The following is a 24,832-nucleotide window of genomic DNA, read 5'->3' on the forward strand; positions in this document are numbered from 1 at the left end:
ACTTGGCGTTTAATCATAATACTGAATAAGTGGTCTTGACCTCCATACATGCCTGTTTCTTCTTAACCCCGCCAAAGTTTTGCCAATAAAGGCCTTTCAGTATACAAAGCACATAGTCAATTCTATGCAAATGACTTGTTGGACAAGTTTTGGGTTTGCTGTTAAGTTTTCCACTGATGTAATTTACTCAATACAGTTTTGCCAATTGACTTCCATGCTGACCTTAATAATATCACCACAAACACTTTGTTAATATATAAACAATAATTTATTTTGTTAAGTCCATCCATGCTCACAAATACATGTAAAATGAATGAATAAATAGTTCAGTAATATACATGAATAAAACTATACACTTCAGCTTGTAACTATTTTACCAATAATATACAAACATTCAATGCCAAAACGGTTAAATACATCAACAGTGTACAGTTCAGACATTAACAGTTATACATGTATGAAGCAACAGGGTAAACATTAAGAAGTCCTCATGAGGCCCTACCAGTTTTTTTGTTCAGGTTAAGTTTATTAATCAATGGACAAATGTGACCAAAAGATCGATTTCAAAATAAGTTAATCAACAAACAAATTCCATTGGGGCCCCACAAAGTGTGCCACAATTATAATGAGCTTGTGCATCTAACAGATTAAACTATGTATACACTGTTTTTATTATACACAGAAGAGAAACTTTATCTCTATGAACAGAAATGTTAATAAATTGGTATCATTTTACAATGTTTCTTCATAATAAAAACCATTTCAATATTCAAATTAAATCATTGTTAAATGGATACAAAACATCAACTATTATACATTAAAATGTGACTAGAATGTTTCTCATGGTAGAAAATGATCCATACGATATTAACCATCAAATAAAACGATATTAACCATCAAATAAAACAAATATCATCTAAACAATTATTGTTCTTGTTGTTGTTGACCCATTTCAACATGTGCGTACAAGAGACCAAGTGATAACAATGATTATGTTTATGTACAATTTCCGTAGTATATACATTTAATACAAGTAACATCACTGTACATATCTACAAGTGACATCACTGTACATATCTACAGAGGTGACATCACTGTACATATCTACAGAGGTGACATCACTGTACATATCTACAGGTGACATCACTGTACATATCTACAGAGGTGACATCACTGTACATATCTACAGGTGACATCACTGTACATATCTACAGAGGTGACATCACTGTACATATCTACAGGTGACATCACTGTACATATCTACAGAGGTGACATCACTGTACATATCTACAGGTGACATCACTGTACATATCTACAGAGGTGACATCACTGTACATATCTACAGGTGACATCACTGTACATATCTACAGAGGTGACATCACTGTACATATCTACAGGTGACATCACAGAACAATACCTACAGGTGACATCACTGTACATATCTGCAGAGGTGACATCACTGTACATATCTACAGGTGACATCACTGTACATATCTACAGAGGTGACATCACTGTACATATCTACAGGTGACATCACAGTACAATACCTACAGGTGACATCACTGTACATATATACAAGTTAGCTATCACATGAATGAACCTCAATACTAAAGCAATTTTATTTCACAAATGTGTTACAACTGCTCAAAAATGTTATGGATGAAACTAATGACAAACATATCAAATATAAACAGGAAGTTTTGTAATTAAATGTGGACTGAACAACTAATCATGAAAATATGAAGAAGTTAAATACATAAAAAGTGAGTGTTTGGCCCTTTAATCAATTTTCTGTTATAATAATTACCACTATTGAGTTGATATTTTTTTAAATTACAATGTATAAACAGTTGTAACACATTTATAAAGTTCTAATTCACATACACCTATACTATAATTATCATATCATATATTGCACATGTAAATACCTGTGAAAAACTACACATTCAAATTCATAAGCATTAATTGTCAGCTGGTGTGAGTCGAAAATAATACAAAACATTTTTCAACTTTACTCTCCTTGAATTTTTCAAGCTTAGGATAAAGAAATCAGAAATGGAAAATAACTTAAAACTTGAAATATTTTCAAAATGGACTTTTCACAAGTAAATAACCAGTTTGGTTGTCCAAACACTAGCTGAATTTCGAACAAAACAAAAAAATTATTATACTAGCACCAAACTGTTTTCAGATCTTTAAAACACCAGTAATTTACAGACATGAATTTCATCATCACTTTTAAGCACATTTACTGTATCACAATGATGGAGATAATGCTAAAGAAGAATATTTTTACTCCATTTACATCTTTATACTCAACAACCATCACACTGTAGTGACCGAAAGTAAAGGTTTGTAATTCTTGCTACTGTCAGAACCCTTGTTACCATGGGCCATCATCTCCTGCACTGTCGTAAAGTCATCCAGCACTTTCTTGCCCTTGTGTTTGTTCATTTTTCTATGACTCAACTCAACAATGTCTTTTTTCTCATCTGCTTCTTTCACAGTTTCCATTTTAGCTCGAGCCATCATTTCACGACGGCGTTTATAGTCCCGAGCTTTTTCTAGATGTCTCTTCCTCTCCTCCTTTGTCCAGTATCTCCCAGTTTTCAGTTCACTCATAGCGTCGTCATCAGTCGTCATACCACATCTCTCCTCGGAAATTTTCTTCGCCCTTTCTTTCAACATTTTGCTTTTTACTTGACGACGTGTAATGTATCTCGTTCCATCTGGTCGACGCTTCACCACCCATTCCATCTGACTTTGACCACTGTCAGGTGGCGTCTGCTCATTCCCTTTTTGCGTCTGCTGTGAAATATTTGGTGACTGATACCCACTGACGCTTGAACCATTTTTCGCCCCTGGGGAGCTACTTTGCCTTCGCCTGTGAGGGGTTTTCTGATCTAACTGCTGTTGAAACAACTTCTGCTGTATTTGAATTGTATGTTCCAAATTGGCACGATTTGTGTACATGACATCTGCATACTGCATGTATAAGTCTTGTAATGACTCACCAGAGTTCATCTGAGGTTTCACACTATCATTCTTTTTATTAATTTCCACAACCTCAGCGATGGTCATGTAATTTTCATCGCTAGAACAGTCCTGTGACCTGGCAGGTGTCTGCGTCTGCTTCTCTGTGTCGCTATGAGACGGCAAAGGCGATGTGGTGCTCGTACCAGTGGTTGCTAAGCACAACATAGAGTTTTTAAATCCCCGATCCCCCTCATCAGAGGTGGGGTTAAGTTCAAGAGTGAGGGGAGTGCTTCTGCAACTCTCCCCCGTGTTATAGGCACTCGTTGAAACACTTCCATCCCTGTCTGCCACTTTCCCCCCAAAACGGCTTGGACCCATTTTAGGAGTAGGTGGGGTATCTCTGCGTCCTAAACTGTCTGAGGAGTCTGGACCGGGACTCATACCCGCTTTAGCTTTGTCTATGCGAGTTCCCATTCTGGGTACACTTCGCTGTGTTTTGTACACCTCCCTTTCACACTTAACAGCATCTTTCTGTCCTTTCTGTGCGTGATTATTCACCATTTCCTGACACTCAATCTGAATACCCTCCATCTCCCTGTTCAACTGAGCTAACTCCTTGTCAATACTACTTTCTGTGCTCTCAGAGCTTTTTCTGTCTTTTCTAGGAGAATTCACACGGTTCAAGTTATTTGTATCACAGCGCTTTTCCAGAACTTCTCGGAATTTATTATTAACGTCATTATCAGGGATTTCATAAGACACGTCGCCGTTAGACACAAAACTGTCATTGCTGTAGTTCTGTTCACAAACATCACCATTGTAGCTATGCGAGCCTTTTGACGACCCAGACTTTCTGGTTCCCATCATGCTCTCATTGTCAAACACATCCTGCAAAATACAATCCAACACTTAATGTTAACATTAAAATATCCAAAGAAAGATCATTTGAACAAAGTAAATCTGATAGTTTTGAAGCTAATTTCTATTTAAATATATATGTTTTGTTGTTGCTGACTTATGTTGCCCAGTATGTAAAGATATTGAATTCAAGATAAGACTTTGACATTCATTCCTTGTTCTATGATACTTTCATTTTATCTAATTAGAAAGTTTCTAAATTACACTCATTTAATCTAAATAGAAAGTTTCTAAATTACACTCATGTAATCTAAATAGAAAGTTTCTAAATTACACTCATTTAATCTAAATAGAAAGTTTCTAAATTACACTCATGTAATCTAAATAGAAAGTTTCTAAATTACACTCATGTAATCTAATTAGAAAGTTTCTAAATTACACTCATGTAATCTAATTAGAAAGTTTCTAAATTACAGAGTATCTAAAGTGCCCAAATCACTGTTTACCTGTTCTGAGCTCTCATCATTCTTGGTACTTTCGTCCGTCCGTCCCACACCGCTGTCTTTCTCATGTTTGTTGGATGAGTTTTCAGTTGTACCTGTGTCTGTTGTCGCTCCCTCCTCGTCAAAATGGTGGCCCTGAAAATACAGAATCATTGCTGATTAAAAAATATGCCAATAATGTCTTTGCTATTTGGAAGATTGTGTATATCACCATAATAAAAATGCAGGTTCAGAACTGAAAACGATTTAACAAAGAAAGAAAACAATTTGTGAATCAATTTTATATTCACTTCTATAGAATGGACAATATCAAAATAATATAAGGATTACCAGTAGACATTTGTGTTGAGAAAAAGTAATAGTTTCAAAATGCGATCATAATTCTGATAAATGTGCATTTTTAAAACAAGCTCAACAAACTTAAATGACTATTGTAACTGAAGCATGTTTACCCTGGAGAGCATGGAGGCCATGATCTGCATGTTGTCATGGTGATGTTTCTCCAGGATGTCCATTTGTAGCCCATCCAACACAACGTTGTGCTCCTCCATAAATCCATCGTCAAACTGGAACAAACAAACATCTTGTTCTTCAATAAACAATATATATATAAAATGAAAATTTTACATAAGTCATCTTATTACAGTAACTGAAAAGTGTAGGTGAATGTGAAAAAAAAAAAATATATAAATAATATTGCTCATTTTCAAATAATTTATTTCTATAAAGGGAGGTAACTCACAAATACATTCTGTATTTCAGGTTTAGAGTTATTAGCTCCCTTATATCATATAATAAAAGCAGCTCTACCTCCATTGTTTAAATACTCCGCTGTTATTATGAACACTAAAATTTAATGGGGCAAAAACTTCAAAAGTGTTTTTGTTAAGAAAAATGAACATTTTTCCATTCACTGCCTCACCATGGTAACCCAATTTATGGAAATCTTATCAAAAGTTTCTATTAATGAGGAGCACTAGGAATAAAACAGATATATCTAGGAAACAGAGCCTGGTTTTATGGTTAAGATGAAATATATCAGGGCTTGAATGTTTCCACATAAGATTGGGATGAACAAGACCATTGTTTTTTTTGCTGGGAAACTGATTATCTTACACAGGGAGGACTTCAGTTGAAGTTACATTGAAAAACATTACAGGGTTAAAGAGGTATCTGAGCCTTAATTACCATGAAACTGCAATACAATTAAAGATTATACATATTTGTAAACAAAATTCATTATCAACATTGAGTTTTTTTCCTTTTCAACTTTAAAAGTTTTGAACATAGCAACCCTTTTTAAATAGATTTTCATGGATAATTATTTCCTATGATCAAGAGCACTGAAATATGTGCGCATTAATATTTTATAAAAAAAAATAAATACAATCTGAAGACTTGAACTTAATTTCTTAGCTTGCTACAGCCATCTTTTCAATAATATAAATAAACGATTTGTGCTAACACCAGGTACAAATCAGCTAAAATCATTTGATGTTTCTCAATTGTTTATTAGTCAGTGCTCAAATTGTCAAGGTAACAAAAATCCTAGCTCAGTTTTTGTTTAAAGTTAGATATTGAAGTAAGTTTGAAGTTTATGTGTTGTGATGTATGTTGTATGCCTAGGGGATAAAGCGATCAACTAATTTTCCTGTTTGAAAGTTAAATAAATACCAACTTTCAAGAAAACTGGTCTTATTTCTTATTTTTTTCCTCTGTTGTAAGTGCAGTTACTGTATCCAAATAAGTGTCCAGGCCCAGTAATCATAAACATTTTTAATTAAGACATTTCCTAACTGAAGACATTTTCTTATGGTAAGTACCTCATTGGTTGTTTAATATAATATCTGAAAAACTAAATTCAATTGATGGTATTGAATATACTAACGTTTATGTTAAATACACTTACTTTTCTTTCAATATGACTTCGAAAAATATAGGAAATGAATGTTAGTTAAAAAGACTTTAGAAGCATTATGAATACAGTCTAAATATCTTATTGTGCAAGACTCCATAAAGTTAAGCATTTTTTCCTTTAAAAAAACACAGTGGTCAGAACTGGTAACTCTTCTACTTCGGGTTTTACATGACAGGACTTAACTTTATAAACATACACCACATGTATAACATCAATGTTTAATGTATATGTGTGTTATGTTACTATGATCCTCCTGCACTTTACAGCCCCATATTTGCATAAACCCTAAAATTTCTGATAAGCCGAGCTAGGCTGCATACCTGCATCTGTGGACGGGCCAGCAGCAGTGTGATGTCTGAACCTCGGTCGGAAAACAGCTTGATGGCCTGATCTCGACTGTGAACATCAACACCATTGATCTGAAAATAGAAAATGGGTGAAAGAAATTAAAAGATATATTTAAAGATATAACTACGGAATGGCATAGAAGTCATTGTATTTCTTTAATCTCCGAGTGGATATGCAGATATTTTCAGTAGAAGCAATTTCCAATGTTCTGTTATTCCCTGACTTAGTATAATGCAGAATCTATGATACAAGTGTTCATTGTTATTGGAATCTGTATTGTCCGGGGAATGTTTGTTTAACAGTTAAATAATGGGGGGAACCTCCAGTTGTGCATCTGATTTTGGGCTTTCCTCCAAAACCCTGCCGTTTTTTCAATTTAAGATGTTTTTTCTGTCTCTCTATTCTAATTGAAATGGAGACAAGATTGCCATCTCTGATTGCATGTTGCAATTGAACAATTCTACTATCAAATCAAATGCATAGCAATCTTAAAATATTTGCTAAAATAGCACCACTCATGCGCATTGCACTGTGAGACAACAACTAGTTTATACATTCAAAAAATGGCAATAAAATCACAGCAGGTCTTACGTATTTATTAATGGAAAGGTGAACATGGATTATTATTCTCGTGAATACATAAGGAAATGTTTGTTTACTCAGGAGGATGCATTTTATCGCTACAAAGATAGAAATAATGAACTTCCTTCATTTAAAGGCCTAAGTGATTGATTTTTCCCCATCTATTGAAGCAAGCAATCTAAACATGCGGCAAATATATTGTCGACTTGTCAAACTGATAGAAGCGATATGAGGATTCTCATAAAGTAGACAACAAAGCGCTCTGAAATCCAATCGGACATTTCCTAAACTGTCACTCACTAGGAACACTTCTGTACGATAACCGACAGAAAATATAGATTTCGTATAAGCTCCCGGAAATGATTCAGTTGTCAGTTTGATTTTAGAGGAAAACTGACACTTGAATTTGATATTGTCTCGTATGGCGCTCCTTTTATAGCACAGACTACTCAACATTGTTCCTCGTTTCAATTTTGCTTAATGGGCAAAAAGTACGGAAACAAAAGAACACCACTTAAACTGAGCGAGAATGTAAACATATCTTTTTATAAGTCTTGTTTATGAGAACAAATAACATGGCCTGGTTAATGTCTTAATGAATGTTCACACAGGATCAACTTCCCATCTAGACACTGGGCAAATATCATTCATAATGAAACAGAAAATTGCAATCTTATAATCCATACTGGGTGGTCTGTGTACTCATGATTGTAAGTCAACTCAAATTTCAAACACTTTTAAATGCTTAAGTATATAATAAATGTAATTGATCATTTAGATTTGAAAAACATTTCCCAAAGCAAAGAATGATTGAGACATGTGCAGCCGTACTAGAATGTGCACCACCTTTTTTCTCTAGACCCATGTATACATAACTAGGAGTCTGGCATTCCTTGCTATAAAACCAGGCTTGTTTTGGTCAATTTGATTTCACTACAAGTACAAGATAGACAGAATAGTTCCTTTATGACTCTGTAAATGAGCTGTAACCAGCATGAAATACTGGCTGAGCTGGTTGCCTCCATTAAATACTCCACCCCGATGTCTCTATATTATGAAACTAAATGCATTTCATGGAAAGATTTCTAACAATTTAAATTTCAAGATACCTGTGGTCTGATTTTATCTAAACTTGGAATATTCAATAGAAATAAAAAATCTAACAACAATAAAAATATCTGCTTACTCATTTATAGACATTTCTCTTTCTATTTTGATGGCCAAATACCTGATATGTCTTAAACTGACAGAAATCTGTCAAACAAAATAAAGACCTACTCAGAGTTTATCGCTAATTCAATCTAACAAAACTCAATTTTGTAATTAGATGTAATTTCCCTCATGCAATTACTTATTTCATTTCAACTGTATCTTAGCTGATAACGTCCATTATTGCTTCGACCATTCTAATTTCAGCAAGTATTCTAACGATTACCATGCAAAAATTAAACTGTGCGATCATTATTTTCTATTTGTCTGGCGATATATTTCCTTACTTGTCATATTGAATTTTTAGCCAACATACAGTTAGATTTTAAATGAAAGTTGGGGACAAACTATCCACGATAATGAGTGAAGCCTTGCAGGGATGCCAGCTAGACTGAAGTATGTCCATCTTTAAATTCAGGTTACAACAAACTACAGTTTTACAGGCTCGTTTTACTTCGTTATAATATACTAGTTTAGTCAAATATAATTTCTTAATGTTCAAATATTTGTTTTGTACCTGGACAATCTGATCCCCCTCCCGGATCCGGCCGTCTTTTGCGGCCACACTGTATGGATCCACCTGAAAAACACAAACATGGAGGGTTAGTTGAAAACAACAATTTAATCATAACTGTATAATGTTGCAGGACTCAGGTCCACAATACCCTTTTCTGCTTTTCTGGTCATCTTTCGATCCCTTATCAAACCAGTCTGTCCAACTGGCAGAGTGCCCCGACTTGTTACTTTTGGTATGTTTTTGACCAAATTTAACCTGACAGTTAGTTAAAGTGAAAGCGAGTAGCTGTTACACGTTCACCTCAATATGTTCATTTTCACAAGACGGCAGGGTGTCTAGCACCTTTGTCAGTTCACAAAGGCTCCACAATTTGTCTAACATAACAACTTGTGACATTTTTCATCATAGCCGTGTCGGTAGCCAAACAGTTGTTCATCGTCTCACGACAAAACTTTATTTGGAGTAAATTCTAGAATTTTATCACTCTACATTGGGAAATAAACACCTGTCCATCGTGCCAGGGACACCTTCATTATGAGTTTTAATAGCTAACATATTTATTCTAGGGTATCAGGAGGCCACATTTTAATGAAGTTACTTTATTGAGTTTCACATAGAATTTCTTCATCAAAATTTCAGACAAAATGACGATTTTGTTTTCAGATATTCTGATTTTAGTAGATTTTAGATCAACTCAAATTTCTAATCTAGTTACTTGACACAATATCAGAGTTTCAAAATTAACATATCTTAACATACTTTAAATAAAATAAATTCTTCCGTAGATCTAGGACAACATGTTCTACAAAGTTGCTGATAAAAGTCACATCTATCTGTTCTCTCTAATCACTCATGGAACTATTTTCTTTGGAGATTTTATGTAAAAAATCCATTAGTCCCTCAGAAATATTTCTGAATGGAAACAATATACACCTTCCTCTGATCTTGTTAGTGCCGAAAATTATTTTTGGGTGGATTATAGGCAATTTGGCAAATATTCTAAGCAAGAATGATTAGAAAATATCCCTCCCTTTGAAGAAAACGATAAATTAGCAATGATTTATGAGCTGGCTTAGACAATGCTTGTCTCAGGTAGAAAGTAGCTGCTTTGATGAGCTTGGAAAATAGGAATAACATTGTCACAACAGTGGAAAAATGGTGTAACAATCAGATAATGCTCTGATTACGGCCTTTGATGAGGTTTAGGGCATAGACCTTGGACCTGTCACAACATTTCCCTTCAAAAAAAACAGTACAAAGTCGTAGGAAAGAGATCTTTCTGAACATCAAAGATGTACTTAAAAGGTTGCAAAGACAGATGCATCCAAACAAAAGGGAATTGATGACAATGTTGACAACATATTCAAATGAAACAAATGGATCAACCAGAAAAACACAACTTTTCTAGCAACAACAGCATTAAATGATTAAGGACCCTCCTGAGAAGCTGTATAATCAAAAACTTGCTGACACAATTCATCAGAATGTAAGGTCAATGTTATACTCAAAAATTCTCTCATATATCAAACAAAATGTAGTTTATATTCCTAATCAAAGTCAAAATAAACCCACCAAGGTGAAGAGAAGATTAATTTGTCTAGCATAAAGTCAAAGACCTCATACTTCCAGTCCCATATGACAGTTCTATGTTCTAACTACTGAGTGAACAATTTTCTCATATTGCAATAAAACAAATAAAGTTCTAAGACAACAGTTCAGTATCTGCCATTGACTTCAAAGAAGATTCTATTTGTTTAATTACCAATCACTTGAAACACAAGTGGAGGCACAGGTACACAATTTTGCAGGCAAGGAAGAAGTTCTCGCTGGCTCACCTACGGCTAATCACATCCAGAGCAGCACTGGACTTCAAAGAAAATCATATTACATTGAATATTGAAATGATTATAGGTAATCAGAGCTAAGATAACAAGCAATAACTAATAATTCTTCTAAGAAGTTTTGGACATCAAGTATATCTACATTAGCCAGATGGTGAATCAGAAAATAAACACAAGTGTTCAAGGGAGATAATATTGATCATTGATTACAAATACATACATTGAAAATAAACTCGTGGTATAGATTTATAGGTAAATTATAAGAGCTTTGTAAATTTATTTTCTTAGGATTTTTTTTTATCTCTTTAACCAACAAGAATCCTATTTTTGTACCGACATTTTGATGAACTAAGTTATTTCCAAGGGAGGTAATTATGATATTTCAAACTCTCCTATTATTCAAAGTGTTAAACATGATGGATTAAAATAAAACCAAACATTTTGGTTGTGTGCATTTTTCTGTCCTAGACTACACCTGTCTATTGAACTGCCGGTGCCAAATATTTGCAAGAGACCTTAACAGCTTCTTCTGATAATAATCATATGCTGAACAGTTTGATAATGCCAATTTTACACATTCAATTTGCAATTTCTGGACAGATTTCATAGATTTTGCCTTATCAATTCAAAGAAGGATGATATTGTATCAAGATATGATGGTAAATCTTCCACATTGAGTGTCAGAGTTTCAACATTCACGATATCTTTTAAGTAATCAGCGATATTTATTACAATGTTCATCGTCAATTATGATAATAAACTTGTTGAAGAAGATTTTTTTCAACCGATAATGCCAATTTCTGAAACATCAGCGCAATGCATGATATTATCATATTTGTATGCAACACCAATTGTTCAAAATGTCAGGACTAAGAAATTATGGCACCCAAATAAATCATGTCTATCTGCATGTTTTAAAGTTAAATCATTAAACAAATCTCATATAATCAGTGCATTTCAATAAAACAGGTGGGTATATTTAGAAGATCTTGGAAATTTCTCTCACCAGAGTTTGAACAAAAAAACTGAAATTTAAAATTTGGGGATTGATTATCTGTAAATGCCATCACTCCAATCTGAGGAGCAGAAATAAATAAAATTGAAAGTGTTGACTAAATAGTGGAAAGAAAATAACTGATATCAAAGAATTCAACAATAAATCAAATATCTAGCATCTTAACAAATAAATATCCAAGTAACATGATGCCATATCTGATCAAACAACATTCTGGGGATTTAATTGTAAAGTGGCCATTGGGTTGAACAAAGACAGATGACCCGGGAATCATTGATGCTATTATAGGAAACATCAGTGATGGTCATCGTCGAAAATGAAATTACTCCCAACTATGCTTACAGATCAATACAATGTCAAAGCGGTGTGAAACTACTTCTTTAGATATGCCTCAAATATTTCACGAGTGTCTCCATGATTCTGTGGAGGCTTCCGATAATCCTTAATAATGAACTGTCATTCCGTGTTAACCAGTAATATAAGTGCAGAAAATCACTGCAATTATTTGCAGGGGAAATACAGGGGCTCATGCTACTGAAAGTGGCACATGATGAATGGCTGTAGCAGGCTTCACCAGATCTCCCTCCATCTACTAATGGAAGCAATGGTAACAGCAAGGACAGGCAATCACCAGCAACTGGCATTGAGAAGGAATGGGCCCAATTGTGAGAAACTAATAACTTAGGCAAACAGTCAAATGTTTTTTATGTTTAAAATATGTCAAAGTGAATTTACTGAAACTGCACTAAAGAAAACGGTGCCATGGGAAATAAGCTTTCTGTTTTAAAATTAAGCAGGAAAATGCTAAGTATAATCCGTAATTTATGACTTGCAAGCAGTAAAGAGTTCTTTACTATCATATATTTATGTCATTTCAGCAAAAACAATGACTGGTATATTACATTTATTACATCAAAAATCCATGACAGTTTTATGATGTTAAACCAGTCTGAAACTACATAGCCACAATCCCAGAAGCCCTACAATGTTTCCCAGAATGCAATGAGTTTCAAAAATCAGCACAATAAAACAGAATAACAGGGATTCATATGACATCTTCATTATGTTATATGGAGATACAGCATTCTTAGCATGGTAATAACATCAGAAACGATCCCTTATTCATTTTGCTTATAGGTTTTATATGGTGGTAAGAGAAATGTGATTATGTATCATATCCATGCCTTAGGACAATAAACGGAGGCCAAGCTCCTCCATTTCTTGCCATAAATCATTGATGGAGAAGGGTGGTATATGAGGTCAAAGATGGACACTGTGGGCAAGAAGCTGTAAATGAAGAAATCTACATCAACAGTAACAAAATGAGAAAAGAAATAGGCAGTGTTATGTGCCTTACTCTACACATGTGCGGTTTGTCTCCAGCAACCTGTGTACCAAGTTTCAGTTGAATATCTTGGGACAGTTTTTGAGTTACAGTTTTTGCACTACAACGTTGATAACAATGACGACTGACAAATCTTTTAGTTTGTAATTATTGACTTCAGCAAAACTACATTGTTATTGAAAGATGGTGTGTTATAACTATGTTGGCAACTAACCAAAGGCAGCCACTATAATGTCACAGAGGCTACGCTTTCCTTAAAAAAACAGATGCGCTAAACGAATTGTCCTGTTTGCAGAAGTTTCTATAGAATATTTAAGTACCTGTCTGGGGGCTCTATAGCACCATGTCATAAATATTGGAAGTAGAAGGAAACACACAACAATCTCTAAATGTCCTAATTCCCCATTTCAATAAGTGCTCCTTTTCCAGTTTGTTTTCACCTTCAATTTGTTACACTCTCAGATACTTTCAATTCCTTGCATGAGGCAAAAACTGGCAAAACTGCAGTTAAAACAATGGAAATTTTAATGAAATACCCAACATAATGAAATGAGAGTCATAAATCATGATAAAATGTCTAAATATTTCACAAAGCTCCATTCGTGCATGTGATTTACATGAATAAGTAAAGATTTAGGAGCATAACTTTCCAAATCCCTACCACCGGTTGTCTACTTTCCATTATTTATATGAGAAAATGTTGAAATTAAACCATAATGATACACTGAATTACAGATATGTAATTAGCCAACAGAGGATTTAATTGAAAAACATGTCGGCTTATGTAATATATCAAAGAGCATTTTGCTAGCCTCTCTTGGGTGGCAAATGAGAAATTAATTCAAAACTGGACCCAGTAATTTTGCTCAGAGTATTAAGGGACATTCCAGCTTTGATTAAATGTTAAGAATGCAGCTACCAATTTAAGAATGAGTTATTTTTGTACCTTTTAACAAGTAACAATAGTAAACATCAGCACAAAAATAGGAGGTGGAATGTTAGATGTCCATGTTGACAACCATAAATTTTACAAGCTAATGAGTTTAGTCATACCACACAAAAATCGACTCACTGACTACTCCAAAGTTGTTCATGGCCTGCACAATAAATTAGCTTCTGTGCTGTTCTATTTCAATTGTTGTTTTTTATTCCTCTCTGACCACCCAAGCTGTTGCTATTAAAATCACTTTATAAATTACATAAAAGCTGACTTAATAAATTTTCCACATTCTGATTAACAGACAACAATTAATCAAGCCCTATTAACTAACCAGAGCGCTCCCCAAATACTCTGCCAGTTGCTCTTTATGCCATTTAGTCCAATATGGTGTTGATTTGAAATGAGACATCTGCATATTAATTAAAGTCAATTACTGGTAGATGAAGTTAGGAGATAATGATTTATAGAGCAGCCAGCTGGGATCAGAATGATGCAGAACATCAAGCTCAAATATCAAGTTAGGCCAGATACAACAATATCCGGCATATTTTCTTGCATAAAGTCAAACCCCAAACTGGCTCGAACTGGATGTAAAGGACTGATTTCTTTATACTAAAGGTAAGCATTCGTTCTTGGCTCTAATTTTTTGAGGCTCGAGGTATTTTCACCGGTCCCAGGAGTTTGAGCCAACGCGGTTCGACAGTATTTGTAAAATATCAAAAAGCAACCAGTTGATTTAAGTATTACATAGGTTATCTCTTTCGATGAATTTACCAAAATGAAATTAACTATTGAGGAAGATGCAGATTGACTTTCCAGCTAACCCCGGAATAGGTGAAGCTTAAACTAAGAGAGAGATGACCATGGATGAAGAGGCAGACAGGCAGATAAGAGGAGTCACATGTTGGAGGAGCCCTTCTACTCGAGACACAAGACATGGGAAGCCTTCTACTGGAGACACAAGAAGACCTACTGGAGACACAAGACACAAGAAGACTTCTACTGGAGACACAAGACACAGGAAGCCTTCTACTGGAGACAGAAGACAAGGGATGCCTTCTACTGGAGACACAAGACACAGGAAGCCTCCTACTGGAGACACAAGACACGGGAAGCCTCCTACTGGAGACACAAGACACGGGAAGCCTCCTACTGGAGACAGAAGACAAGGGATGCCTTCTACTGGAGACACAAGACACGGGAAGCCTCCTACTGGAGACACAAGACACGGGAAGCCTTCTACTGGAGACACAAGACACAGGAAGATTTTCTACTGGAGACAGAAGACACAGAAAGACATCTACTGGAAACACAAGACACTGGAAGACTTCTACTTGAAACACAAGACACAAGAAGCCTTCTACTGGAAACACAAGATACAGAAAGACTTCAGCTGGAGACACAAGACACGGAAAGACTTCAAATGGAGACACAGGTAGCTTTATCTAATGAAGCCTTCAGAAGCCTTCTAAAGGAATGACTCGCTTTCTGATTTCAGCAATATTTAGCCACACAAACCATTGAGCAGAGGATCTCTGATTTGATGTGTACATATTCTAGGCCAATTGTATTTACTACATTCTTCTTGTATTTTCCCTCAGATGTTGCAAGTCATTGATGATGGAGGTACTGACATGTAGATGCTACATGTGAACTGACATCCAGTGCATGGAACACACATGATGGGGAGAGGAGACTTCACACCATATGAACATAAGGACTTCCATGTGGGTGCCTCAACAGTGTTGTCTAGATCTCTCACCACTTGTCTTGGTGATGTAAATATTGCTTTTATAATTCCTCCCAGTGAGGGAATAACTATGAACCTTATACAATAGGAACATGAGTTCACTGGATTGATAAAAACATGACACATTTCCATAAATTTTGTGACAAAATCTTTACAGATTGTTTGGTGAAACAGGAATGAAGTGCTGATGAAATAACCAAAAATATGTATGAAAAGGGACATGTTTACACACTGAAATACCAAGAGTGACCAGTGTCAAAACTCACCATCAACTGAATAGAGAAACCCATTTACAAATCATACCTTGCAATCAATGATAGATTTATGACCATCAAGATCAGCATAATTATGCCCTTTAGATTTATGACCTTAATTTAAAACAATAGTTAATCTATAAACAAATCATGCATTTTCAAAGCGAACAATCAGAAACAAGAGAGAGGGTGTATCAGATCACACCCAGGCCAACCCAGCACGCCATTGCCACAAAAACGCCCATACAACATGCAAAACTCCCATTGAAAAAAACGGTGGCTAAATGTGCAATTCAAATGACCTGTGAAAATTGCAACAAAAACACATCATCAAAAACCTGAGCTGGAGGGTAACATGATACCAATCTCTATCAAATCCACTAGTTACATTACAGATTTATGGGGCCCATTCAGACGTTTAATCAACTGGAAATCTTGAACATAGGAAAAATGGCAAACTATTTCTCTCCACTGTCATGTCAGTAAAACAGAACTGTACAGGCCAACAACCTCAGGAGTTGGAAAGAAAGTAAAGTTACAATTAAACCCTACTGATTGATACAAATTATTTACTGGCTGATAAAGAATCACCGACTGATAAAGGAAGAGGAGGCTCTGGTCTGCCGTATGGCTAGGTAAGAAACAGTTTCTTGCACTTTGTAAATGCCATGACAACATTACTGGTTGTTTGTTGTACCTTAACTTGAATTCCAAGTTTCTGCACTAGAAACCCGTCGCCAATCTTTCAAATTCAAGAACCTGGTATAAAAATGCTGAGTCAAAGTGAGTCGTAAAATACCAGTACTTGAAATTCATATAAAAGGTTCCATTTTTAAATCAGGATATCATTATGACTTTAATAAGTTTATTTCAAGAGTTATCTCTGCATGAAAATGTAGTTCAGGGAATATACAACACTGAGTGCTTGGCAAATAATGTGTAATCTAGGAGATAACACATTCAAATATACTGGAAATATTATGCTCCAGTTGATAATGGGCTGAGAGCACATACTGGGATTAAAGCTATTGAAATATAACAGTTAATCTTTAAATTTTGATTCCTTGTTACCTGGAAAATAGCTCTGCACACGACCATTTAAGTCTTAGAAAATATGATATCAAAGTTCTCCTTATGTCAGTAAAGAGTTGTCCCCCTTACCTCTCCTATAAAGATGTCTGTGATGCCGTCCTCTGTCGGTCCGTAACACAAGGTCAAACCAAGCTTGTCTGCCTCTGACATCCTCTGTAAAACCACCTCCTGAAACACAGAAAGTATACAAGTATGCATACATATCACACTAAATGAATAAGCTGTTCGGTGATGTAAGTATTGAGATTATTGCCCATCAGTCACATGGTCCTATGTTTGAGTCCCTGCAGTGGTCAGCTTCATTGTTGCCTCTCTTATTGACCATCAAATTCAAGGGAAATGATTCAAGTCTGATTCAGGATCATAACCAATTGTACACATATAATTTAAATAATCTAACACTTAAAAAAGTCTACTATGGCTCAGGATTTATTGAAATACTTCTCACAATCAGATTTCAACTCAATGAGCATACCCCATAACCAGGTTGTTAACAAAACATCAGGTAAGAATAAAATCTAAATTAAATCTGCTAGAAAAAATAAGAGAGAAAAGAATCCCATCAGAAATCGAACAATACCTCCATACAATCATTTTCTGTTTAAAAACAACTGCATTGTTCTGAGGAGAATTATAAAGAAAAATGACGATATATCATTTCACCTAATACTGCTGTTCAAAAGAAATTAAAGATCTCATTGAACAATAGTGAAAAGCCATTATGCTTAACTTATTCCCTTTACAATCAACATAAAATAATGCTCACAGCTTTAATCGGCTGTTAATTGTGCTATATGACTTTCAAAAATCACTGATATCCCTGTTTGGAACATAAATTACCCGATTTTACACAAAAATCATTGGATTTATCATAAAAATCGTTTTCCTTTACATTAATCACCATACAATGGTAGAGAACTATACATCATGCCCAGTGTATGATTTCAAAGAAAACCAAACTAAAGGTGAGATTGTATCTTTTCATGAAAAGGCCGTAACTCATGTGTTACCTAGATAAAAACGGCTAAGTTTACAAGGTTGATAGAAAGATTTCAATAAAAAGATTTATTAAATATCATAATCACTGGAAATGAGTTTCCAAATACAAGTGTATACCTGTTTATCTGATTTCATTTTTTCAAAGCTTTAAAATTTAAAATTGCAAACAAAAAATTCAAGATTTTAATGGTGTTTCAACTTAGGTAAAGATGTAAAACAGTGTCAGAATTTGAATATTTATGGCATTTTGTGTGGCTCAAAGTCATAATACCCCCCTTTGATTATTACAGCTACCTTTCCATGATTCAGTTACAGGGAAAGCCCTCACAGCCCTTGTTTCTAGCCACAACTTAAAAAATCCCCACACATTTTGATACACAGATCAATAAGGCAAAGGTAATTTGGAATTTTAAATGTATTTTTTCAACTGTAACTCAAGATAACTGTGATACGGAGAGGGTAAAATCTCAGACCAAAATGAAATCATCTTTAAAAATTGCTATTTATTATGGGGGTATTTGTGAACAGGTACATTTTTGCATGCAGTATAGTTCCTTCTTTCTATACTATATAATGAGAAATGACTTCATCTCTGTTTCACTATGTAACACTTAGTCAAGTATCAAGGTTTCCAGGAACAAAATCTAAGCTTTGAATAGGTTTTAAGTAATCAAAATATTTACTAAGCGTGTTCACTAAGTAACCTTAAGTTAATTGTTTAACCCTCTTAATTATTCATCAGATGTAAATAAAATTAATAAACCCTTTGACAAGACAAGAGAAGTGGAGTATTTTGCACCAGTTGGCTTCATTCTCTGGCCTGTTGATGAAACCAAACAACAGCATGATGCCGTCAGTCAAACCTACCACTGTTTGTTGGGATGATATGTCAGTGTTTTGATGTGGCTACCATCATCTGGCGTGCTGTCAGTTTGGGAGCTTTGATATTGAAGTTGTTTACTACTTACAATTGAAAAGCTGTATAACATTCATAACAATGGCTATGACATCATATATATTTCATAAACATGAACAATAACACAACCCAAATTACATAAATCCATCCTAGAATGTAACTTTAAGAAAATTGACATTGATCTGAGTCTTGAACTTTCAAGTATCTGACTGTTAAGAAGTTCTTTGCACTCATTTAATGTCAATTCATCAATAAAAAAGGCCAGGATTTCATATGAATTTTTACACATAAAATTATAGAAAATTAATATAAAGTGCTCCAAAATTAAATATAGATATAATACATCATTGTCAAATATAGCGTTCAGCAAAAAATCTATTGCATATTAATGGAAAAATGCCATTTTATGCCTATACAATATATAATATATATATATTATAATAACCCTCTGTTATCAACTTATCACAAACAGGTCACTAGCTACGCCTACAATAGTAATGTTTGAGGAGTTTTCAAACCTTAAGTCTCTTCTATCTAAAACATTTTCTTAACCCCCATTGATCAAAGGTGAAGCAGATATATATTTAACTATGTAGCATCTTTCAAGATATACTCAATGACATTAATGCATACTCTGTTATGAAATAACCCAACTGTTTTATCTTTAAGAAATATCACAAATAATACATCATCATTGAAATCAATTTACAAATGAGTTTTTAACTTCTATATATCATACAAAAGGTGATATTATCTTAAAAGGGTTTTTGCAATAAAAAATAAGCACTCCATGTGTTACAATTAGCCAATTCATTATTGATATGATGTAATTTGAGGAAGTTATCATTTGTTATCAAGTGCAGGGTGACTGTACATATCCTAATATACCCAGCCTGTTAGATGATCTGAGACTTGCCATTACTGTACACTCCAGCATTTTACCAAGTAATCTTGGGCGTTACTCTACCCAGATTACTGACAGAGTTACAGGACATGGCACTAAGGCTATATGACACTACCTCAACTTTCCAGACCTCTGTGACCACTCTGGTGAGCTTTACAAGATCTTCCCCTCCTCACAACAATCTTCATGATATCTTAATCCCAGAGGTATTGTAAGGTTTATTACAAAGAAGTGAGAGAAATAATCTTTGCAGTCAAGAATACTGCCAAATGTAATAATTCTAGATAAAAAATGAAAGATCTATGATTTTTCTTACAAGATAAGCCGAAGAGAAAAGAATACCCGCTTAAAACACAAGAATTCCAAAGGACCACATAGGAAGAAGGAAGATTCACAGACATTAGATCAAACACATCCTTATCATAATGGTATATTGGTAAAATAAAATATATCAACTAATAATTGATGAAAACTATTCTAGCAAAAATTCTTCTACCATGACTTTTGATCGAGTTTTTGTATACGGACAATGACTTGTTGCAATATGTCAGAACTGTACTGAAATGAGTGTGGAGCGCGTGATAAAATGTTTCCTTTCTTAATTTAGAAACATTTAGCAATCAACTCACCCATTTTTTTCTAATAAATATTTGGTCTAAAAATGATTGAACACCCTTGCCACTGGCAGGTCAAATCTTCTCAAGTCTCTGGCCAATAATTATTTTCGATATCGGCACATTTTTGCCCTTGTTTCCCATTAAGATTTATCATAATTCTCTTCCGGCCAGATATGATTTGAACACTCCCAAAGTTCTTTTACCAAGAGTTTTTTTTTATCTTTTTGACATTTTTACTTGCCAGCCTATCACTTTTCTTTAAGGTCGTTCAATTAATCGCTTGTTTTAAGTACTTTCCTATCACTGAACATGTTTGAAACATTTCGGAATGATAATTCAAGATACATTTTCCATTACCTAAACATGAGGCATTTCAGCAATCTTTCTTTGACGTATGAAGCCAGTAACAGCTAAAACACATTATTTATCGACATGTATTTTTCAATTCAAGCAATGAGGTCATCAGGAGTTTGGTTAAAACATTCTGTTTAGTGTTTTAAACAAAAAACTTTATGCTGCAATCTTTCTGACAAAGTACGGCAATCAAAGGTGTGTAACTAAATTTACCTCATATTCCACTTCATACTGGCGCTCATCATAGTACGGGTCATCATAATCTACCTGCGCCATCTCGATGTCAGTGAGTCCCATGTTGTCCGTACTCTGGGAAAACATGAGCGGGCGGCGCGACGAGGGCTCCATCAACCTGCAGTGACAAGATGAACACATTCAAGCTCAGCAATCATTTCAGACAATAATATTATAAAGCTTATTGAATATCACAGACATTTTTGTACAATATATGCCGCAGTGTAGAAACACCATCTGAATCATTTAATTTGCATCCAAGAAGGAAGTGTCAAAGTTTTTGTTTTTCTTTCTTTTAGTTCTATCATTCATTATCTCTTGAGAGTCTACAGCCTCTATGTTTCATGGATAGTATTTTTTGTCCATGAATATCTTCTTTTCCTGGAATAAAAACAAACTAATTTGAGTTTGTAATTCTCCCATCTAACTACTCAATTCCCTGAACACCAATTTTTAGAATTAACAGAAAGGCTATCTCAGTGATTAACGACTGCCTATTTTACATACATCTTACCAGGCAAAATGATGTGTCTGCTGATTTCTAATTAGGTTGATGCTTGTAAAGTCACCAAAAACATTAATGTTTGATAACTGTCTGTCGATATGCAGACAAATTCTTCTAATTTATGTCAGTACATAAAAGGATGGCTTAAAATTGGGCCGAATTATCTTAGGGGTCAATGTTTTTACTTGGTACGAGTGTCTATGTTAGAGAATATAGTGGAAGTTGAGATGATCACTTTTGAAAAGTAACAGAAGAAAGATGAAGAAACTAAAGGTCACAGTGTTGAAACCATAGAAGTTTAAGCCACTAAAGACATGGATGAACTCCAAAAAGACAGGGAAGGTGAAAGAGACAATGATCACATTGAACATGAAAAAGAAAGTGAAGTTGTAATAATAAAGAAACGAATACACAGCTTGTTAAAAAGAGTCAATTTTCCTGTGTAAAAAAACAGTGTCTAATATCAATTCATTTAAAAGAGCACACTTTACGCAATTACTGAAATGGACTCCATTCTCCACATCTCTCAGCCACGTAGAAGTTTCTGAGGAAGAGGTAAAGCAATCAAACAGATTTGATATTAGCAAATTGGAATATTTTGTATATGTCATCCAGGCCCATTCCCTGCCAATATTCCGCTGGAAACAACTAATTATTTCCTCTTTTATCAACACAATATCTGCTAAAATGATGTAAGCAGCTGAAAAAATCTGATCCAGACAGGGATTGTATCTAAATGCTTTGAAAGATGCAGTATATTTTAGTAATGCTACATTAAGATGCAACACTTTATGTTCTCATATCTAGATAAGGACAAAATGAATTATAACACATTTCAAGAGTTTGTTTTTGGATGTTTAATAGAATGGATGATTGTGTAAGGTCCATTATCAGTGAAATCAAACACACTGTATTCCAGGAATAACCAAGAAATTAGAACAATCAACATTCAGTCTGATTCCAATCAAATGATGTCTGGGTTTGAATTTCAGGATTTAAAATAGGAAGTACCTGGGTTGAAAAATCATCAGACAGAAATTTATGAACAGATAACAAGACTGCTTGCATGGCTTTGAAGCTGAAATCACAGCTATTGATATTGAACCAATCACAACAGGTGTGCAATGTAGAAACAAAAACATCATGTAGCAAAAACAACAAAGAAACCTCTTAGAATGCAAAACACATATTGTATAATATAAAAAAATTTAAACTATTTTTTATGTTTCCTTTTTATAAGATGACTCCTTGCATTATGACTGACTTTTTGTTTCATTTGTTTTTTGTTTAACAAATGGAAAAAAATGAGTTTTCCATGCAATTCCGTTTTCTCTACTGGAACAAACAGGTGCACTGAGTATGAAGTCTGATTCTTGATGAACGTTTCAAGGTATTGCTCTGGAAACAACACCTAGGAAAGAGAACATTATAAAAGCCAGCATGAGTTTACACATCATGACAGAAAATATGCCTGAACTGCAGTAGAGTTAACCCCCAGAAATGCCTCATAAACACAAACTATGACAAATTTGTCCAACCTTCATAGTACAGCCTATATCCGAACCCACATGCTTCTTTAATTACTCAAATCTTGTTGGAAATTAGCTCTAATTCTCAAACATTACTCTTTATAATGGAACTAATGTCTGGAGGCTCATTTTATGTAACTGAAGTATTATTAGAATCAGTGATGAGCAATTAACATGGAATCCTCCCTCTGCAGTTAAGGGGTGAATTAATGTCTTTTCTGAGGTATCAATTGTCTAAAACCAGCAGTTCCTGGATTTTCAGGATTCATTCCATCATAAATTCTGGTATTTTCCCCCTGCCTTGGAAAGCATGAACGAATCTATTGGAAAGTAAATTTAACATCAGACCTCTTACCTGCAATTTCAAGGTGACTACAGTTTTTGCGTGTTTGTTTTAATGGCATAGCCAGGAACTGGATTACCTCAAATAAGTTTCACATCCAACAATGGCATTTTACTTATAAAAGGTGCCCAAAATGACATGCATTTCTGTTAGGTGACATTTGTGTGAGTTTATGTTAGCCACTGAAACAGATTTCAGTGAATAAAGAGTTCATCAGAAAAGGAAAAAGTAACAGTCAGACTTGCAGACCACAACATGACCACCAGAACTTGTCAAATAAAATTCTGACAGAGAAACAGACAAAACAATACTCAGAATGAACCCAATCGACTCCAATAAATGGACCATAGATATTTGTAAAAGTGGTCTATGCCAGTCATTTTCAGTCTCAGACCTATGTGAAAAACTCATTAGTATAATGGGCTACTGGTCACTGCCATGCCACCTGATATCACAGCGCTTTGATCTCCACAGCTTCAAAGGGGAAACATTGATTAAAATAAATGGCCAAGGTGAAAAACATTGTCCAACATCAATCTAGCTGGGCCAGGTGTTGCAATATTCATTACCAGGTCAATTTTGTCTACAAACATATAAATTTATCCAATGGCCAGTTCAACTAGCAAGATATGAGTGCAGTGACCTTTAGCCTGAACAGTCATGGTGATGCACAGGGGCTAAATCTGTTTTGAAAAGATCTTTCAAAAACATTTTTTTTTTATCAGACAGGTTCAACTTGACTAAAAAATCCTCCTATTCCAAATCAGAGTACTACAAGGAGTGAGGAGATGATGTAGTTGACAAACATTGAATATCAGCATTTAACAAAAGTGTCCTGATAAGCCTTTTTCATACACCAATGCAAAAAATGCAACACTCAAGTCTGTTAAAGCCCTACAAGAAGAGGCCAACTCATTATGGCATTCCATCCTGGGTCGGTCTTGCCAAGAATCATGGTCTGGTTCATGTAGAAGATATCAGTTGGTGCTCTAATTAGCTCAGAGGTTTCACCACTGTCTTGCTGGGCTCCATGGACAGTCTGGAATCCTGTCTCTGCTTTATCTGCTCAGAATGCCAATTGGATGTACTGGGGAGATTTGTTATCCTTCCTCATTCAGAGGATTTTGATGTACATTAGACAACTCTTGGAAAACAATCTGTCCTGTATCATGCAACAACTTTGAATACAAGGATTTTGTAAACAAATCCGTTCTACCCTAAAATAATCTAATTGCACATTCATATGACAACTGATTTGCAATGAAATTTGGTATTTACGTAGT

General features: G+C 34.7%; 1 protein-coding gene across 4 annotated transcripts in view; it reads right to left on the minus strand.

Annotated features, from left to right (window-relative positions):
- Positions 1-251: 251 nt before the first annotated feature.
- LOC128217693 (E3 ubiquitin-protein ligase PDZRN3-like) overlaps positions 252-24,832 on the minus strand; it is a 147,983-nt gene continuing 123,402 nt past the window's right edge. For all 4 annotated transcript variants that reach the window (XM_052925011.1, XM_052925014.1, XM_052925013.1 and 1 more), the window contains 7 exons: positions 21,152-21,290; positions 17,218-17,316; positions 8,912-8,974; positions 6,576-6,674; positions 4,790-4,903; positions 4,341-4,472; positions 252-3,864 (listed from right to left, as the gene is read on the minus strand). In XM_052925011.1, coding sequence (XP_052780971.1) covers positions 2,326-3,864; positions 4,341-4,472; positions 4,790-4,903; positions 6,576-6,674; positions 8,912-8,974; positions 17,218-17,316; positions 21,152-21,290 — 2,185 coding nt within the window. In that variant the 3' untranslated portion in view covers positions 252-2,325. The remainder of the gene's footprint in view (positions 3,865-4,340; positions 4,473-4,789; positions 4,904-6,575; positions 6,675-8,911; positions 8,975-17,217; positions 17,317-21,151; positions 21,291-24,832) is intronic.

Source organism: Mya arenaria, chromosome 14 (genome assembly GCF_026914265.1).
Source record: "Mya arenaria isolate MELC-2E11 chromosome 14, ASM2691426v1".
Lineage (NCBI taxonomy): Eukaryota > Metazoa > Mollusca > Bivalvia > Myida > Myidae > Mya > Mya arenaria.